General features: G+C 34.8%; 1 protein-coding gene across 1 annotated transcript; it reads right to left on the bottom strand.

Moving 5' to 3' along the window:
* Window positions 1-2,681: 2,681 nt before the first annotated feature.
* On the bottom strand, window positions 2,682-3,707 carry LOC145130684 (uncharacterized). Its single transcript, XM_079065452.1, has 3 exons — window positions 3,155-3,707; window positions 2,949-3,079; window positions 2,682-2,774 (listed from the first exon to the last, which is right to left on the bottom strand). The coding sequence occupies exons 1-3, from the start codon at window positions 3,705-3,707 to the stop codon at window positions 2,682-2,684; spliced, it is 777 nt and encodes a 258-aa protein (XP_078921578.1).
* Between the last annotated feature and the right edge of the window lie 1,774 nt (window positions 3,708-5,481).

Raw genomic sequence — 5,481 nt, 5'->3', positions numbered from 1 at the left:
TTGAAATGACTACTCTAAAAAAGAATAATTACCACTGCATTCAATTTGAAATGAAATCCATTTATATTGGACAGCTTATTCATTGAAACATACCAATTGTCAAAATGAGTGGATTCGATGAGGTATACAAAAAAGTTTTTCCAACCTACCGATATTCTTTCATAATCTTGAAATAACAAATCATAATTCAATCACAATCATTAAGAAAGATATGAGAGACTAGTTTCAATTTTCTTTTGTCGCATTGGGATGCGTGGTAAGTCCTTCTCTATAGTAAATTATTATTTATTTCAAGTTCATATTTGCCTAATGTTGGTATCGTTTCTTGTAGATTACTACCTTTCTCACATCCATGATACCAACAATATTTGTTGCTCATGTACCCCTTACTGGGGCCAACGTAACGTCAATGTATGTTGCTCTTGCTTTGGACGGTAATCATGAACCCCTGATCATAGCATTCACTTTGGGAAGCATAGATTGTGACGATGCTTGGACTTGGTTCATGAGAAAGCTGAAAGAATGCTTAGGTGACACTATTGAAGTTGGTTTTGTAAGCCATATGTCTGATTCCATAGACTACGCCATTCGACGAGTATACCCATATTCGTATCATGGGTATTGTTGTAAAAATATAGCCGATAAAGTTCGGGCTTCCACATGAAGTACCGTTGTGGAGTAGTTGCTCTGGAAGACATGCAAAACGTATAGTGTGTCTGAATTTTACGTTTGTTTGAACAAATTAAGAAATGAGGTTAATGGGAATGATCTTCACTGGCTTGAAAATATTGCAATTGCAAAATGGGCTCGAGCGTTTTTTCCTAAAGTCTGTTTCAATCTGAAATACATCGGCATTCCGATTAGATTGAATTGGCTAACAACAAACACGCATGAGTTACCAATAACGCCAATCATTGACGTGGTCCATCAATCGATACAAATAGTGTACGCCCAACGAGTTGAATTCGGAGGTAATAAATATTTGTTATTTAACTTTTCCCTTAATATTCTTTTTAATTGTAACTCAATTAATTTCACAGGGGGAATACATGATCATCTTACCCCTTATGCACAACACGTGCTTAAAAGAAGAATGATCCAGTCTAATGGTTATGAGGTTACACATATTGGTAGTGACAAATTTGAAGTGAGTTTAATTTTAACCACTGAAACGACACAAGTTGAACTTGGTATTTGTACTTGCGGAAAATGGCAAAAATGAGGCATACCTTGTGAACACGGTATATCATCACTAAGAAGGCTTATAGTTGAAGAAATACAACAATTGGTAGATTATAAGTTGACTTCTGCGGTGTATAGAAATGCGTTCCAAGCTGAGATGGTCAATCCTATTCCAATCCTTCTACATTAGGAAATACCAGTTGAACCTATGGTCGTCTTACCACCATTTGCACGTTAGTAGAATGTTATGTTATGTTTATTATTAATGTTATGTTTATTTGTAATGTTATGTTTATTTGTAATTCTAATTTCATTTCAGTTTTATGTTATGTTTATTAGTAATGTTATGTTTATTTGTAATTCTAATTTCTTTTCAATTTTATGTTATGATTATTTGTAATGTGTCCGACGAAGAAGTATGTAGAAACAACACAATCAACATATAAAACATGAAAAACGGACTTAAAAACATACTTTTATGGTAAGCTAAAAATGACAATTTATGTTATTTTATGTCGTTTTTAACAACACGAATCCTACTTTGGAGGATAAAAGCAATGAGGTAACGATATCAGATTTGAAATCCGGATATTTTCCGACGAACAACTATGTACAAAGAACATAATGAACATATAAAACATGAAAATCAGACTTAAAAACATATTTTTATGGTAAGCTAAAAATGGCAATTTATGTTATTTTATGTCGTTTTTAATTGCACGAAGCCTACTTTGGAGGGTAAAAACAATGAGGTAACGATATCGGATTTAAATCCGGGTATTTTCCGACGAACAACTATGTACGAAGAACGTAATGAACATAAAACATGAAAATCAGACTTAAAAACATATTTTTATGGTAAACTAAAAATGACAATTTATGTTATTTTATGTTGTTTTTAACAGCATGAAGCCTACTTTTGAGGGTAAAAGCAATGAGGTAACGATATCGGATTTAAAATCTGGATATTTTCTGATGAACTACTATGTACAAAGAACGTAATCAACATATAAAACATGGAAATCAGACTTAAAAACATACTTTTATGGTAAGCTAAAAATGACAATTTATGTTATTTTATGTCGTTTTTAACAGCACGAAACCTACTTTGGAGGGTAAAAGCAATGAGGTAACGATATCGAATTTAAAACCCGAATATTTTTCGACGAACATATATGTAGAAACAACGTAATCAACATATAAAACATGAAAATCGGACCATAAAAACATAATTTTATGGTAGGATAAAAATGACACTTTGTAGCATTTTTAAGTCGTTTTTAACAGCACGAAGCCTAATTTGGAGGGTAAAAACAATGAGGTAAACATATCGGATTTGAAACCCGAATATTTTCCATTACACACTGGCAAATATGTTACAAACATAACAGATTTCTCATTACACTAACAAATGACAAATAAATTACAAACATAATAATATTTTACATTACATAATGGCAAATATATTACAAACATAATTAATTAAAAGGGAACTAAAATTACATTGGCAATAAAACAACCATCAAAGGGTCTGGTATTTCCCATTCAGATAGATGGGGAACAGGGTGAACGGTTTGTGTCTGGTAGACGAACTAAAATACATCAGCACGGTAAAATACTTGAACCATATCAACTAATTCATGCATGTTTGAATGACGCGCTGCCGCAATAACATGACCACATGCTATACCAAGACCGCACAATTTGCCACATGAGCATGTATGACCGTTAAGGTCTAAAACACAAGTTTTTTTAAAATAAAAAACTAGATAAATATATGGCGGCAAGGGAGACGAGATCTGTTGGGGGATCTGTGTTGCTTGCCACCCAACAGACTTTTTCATCCTTTTATGAAGCACCATTTCAGCATACGGTGTGAGTACGATAGTCAAACTCCCTGAAAAGTAAATATGCTCATAAAAGGTTGTTGTACAAGTGATTTAATAATTTTATATTGCACCTGGAAATTTACCTGCCATTAAACTTCGTTCAACAAAAGTTTGTTGCATGTACTCACGAATTCCCTCGATAAGCGTTATTATCGGTACATTACGTTGATTGATCGATAAGACTAGAAAAAATTGAGGAACTTCCATGTCGAGTACATTCCAACGAGTGTTAGGGAAATAGGCTCTTGCCCATTTCGGATGACCGATGTTCGTAAGCACTTCACGAGCATCACGACTTAGCCTAGCGAAATTTTGTTCAAAATTAGACATCGTGTATGATTTTAATGTCATCCACAACAAAGGTTCCAATGATCTTCCAGAGCCTACTCTTGTGCGTAAATATTTGTGGACGCTCTTACAAGTGTACCCATGGTAAGAATCAGTGAAAACATGATCAATGAAAGAACTAACGACATCGTCCATATTGGATATGAACGCTACTTCCCTACCCTGTCCGAGGCTTTCTTTTAACCTCATAAGGAACCAGTTACAACAGTCGATATTATTTTCAACTGCCATACCAAATGCTACAGGGAAAGTCTGATTGTTCCCGTATTTAGCAACCGCTACAAACATTGTTTTTAGGTAGTCCCCTCTAAACGAAGACTACCTATGAAGATGACAGGCAAGAAACAGTTTATGAATGCATGGACCTGTATTTTTTTAGGAGTGCAAACCAATTAGTTTAAATGTAGAAACATTATCAAATGTAAAGAAACAATAGAAATTTGGAAAACAAATATACCACCCATCCAATAGCCAGAAAACAAGCTTGGAAACAATCCATCAAATCCGTTTTGATGTGAGTGTGAGTATGCAGGTTGGTTCGCCTTAGGTTATGAAGGTAAACATGCAAGTTGTTAAAGCTTTCTTCATTCTCAGTGTCAAAGAAACTCATTTCGAATAAGTTATAAGAGACAGTTACCAATTCTTTGGTGTGCCTAAGGTTTTGAAGGTAAGGGTCATACCACATGCGGACACATATGTATGTAGGAGTTGGAAAATCAGATTAAAATCCGAAATCCAAGGTCTATAATGTATTGTCATTTCGAACTGTAGCATTGTCGTTTCAAACAGTATTTATGTGTAAGGTATATGACAATTTGACTACTCTTTGACATTATTTGACTACTGTTTCATAGACTTTGACTACTACTTTGTAGCCTGTATATTGTATTGTCATTTCGAACAGTAGATTTTTCATTTCAAACAGTATTTCTGGGAATCCACATCATTGTTTGTCAGTCATTTTTCTTATTTAAGTACTCCTTTAATATTAAACAAACTAACAACGAAATTAAAAAATGGCCTCCAATCAAACAACTTCTTCCAATGCAGCTGCTCCGTCCAGTACTCCACGTCCATGGACGATAAGAGAGGTGATGGTCGCAATACGATGTTGGATGAACGTTTACGAAGATGTAACAACCATGATTAACCCTGATTGCTTTGAAGGTGATGAATGGACCTGCATAACAACTATGTTTTAACCTCTCACTGGGAGCTGGAAAACACCGGGTTCAAGCAGATATTGTTGGTAAGTGGATGGATTTAAAGGAAAAAATCACATGGTTCAATCGATGGTATCATCATCTTAAAAACAATAATTATTATTACAAACACAAGGAAGATCTTTTAGAAATTGTTAAAGATCATTACATTTTCGAGCACGAGGGAAGTGACTTTGAGTATGAGGATGCTTGGATTCTGGTTAAAAATAAAAAATATTTAATGTAGAAGACTATTTTATGTAAAATGTCTTATGTAATGTTTGCTACTGGTGTATCTCGTTTTCTATAATGTTTTATGTTTGTGTATTATTTTTCATGGAATAAAGTAGATAATAAGTGGGGTACTAGATTTAATTAATAATCTCAAAAGTACAGTTTAATACACGCACGACAAATTACAAATACGAGAATTCATTACTTTCCTACATTAATCTAAGAACAATTTAAATCAAATGTGCTGTCGAAATCAAAAGTACAGTACACGCTTTCGTTCTGTGACCTGCTTCCGGATGCCAATTCATCAGTTATTATCCCCTTTTGCGTCGATTTTTTCCTCCTCCTAGATCCGCTCCCCGAACCCCTACCCATATAATCGTTCCTCGTGTGTCCAAATTGACCGCATGTAGAATATTCTTGTCGTATGGGACGTTCACCTTGCGGCAGAATACGACCAATGTTTCTTGGCCTACCCGGCTGACGTCTCTCCATTATGGGTGGCTTCACAATCATCAAATCATCGAGGATCTCCCACTTAGATGGACTTGGCAAAGGGTTCACACACTCCTCGTAAGTTTTCCTCAGTGTCTCTGTAAAGTAAGCTTGTAAAGGAAATTCCGAAC

The sequence above is a fragment of the Lactuca virosa genome, chromosome 8 (genome assembly GCF_052849685.1).
Source record: "Lactuca virosa cultivar CGN04683 chromosome 8, Lactuca_virosa_CGN04683_v6, whole genome shotgun sequence".
NCBI classification, from domain to species: domain Eukaryota; kingdom Viridiplantae; phylum Streptophyta; class Magnoliopsida; order Asterales; family Asteraceae; genus Lactuca; species Lactuca virosa.
The sequence above is the reverse complement of the archived record's forward strand: the minus strand, read 5'-3'. Positions and strand labels throughout refer to the sequence as shown.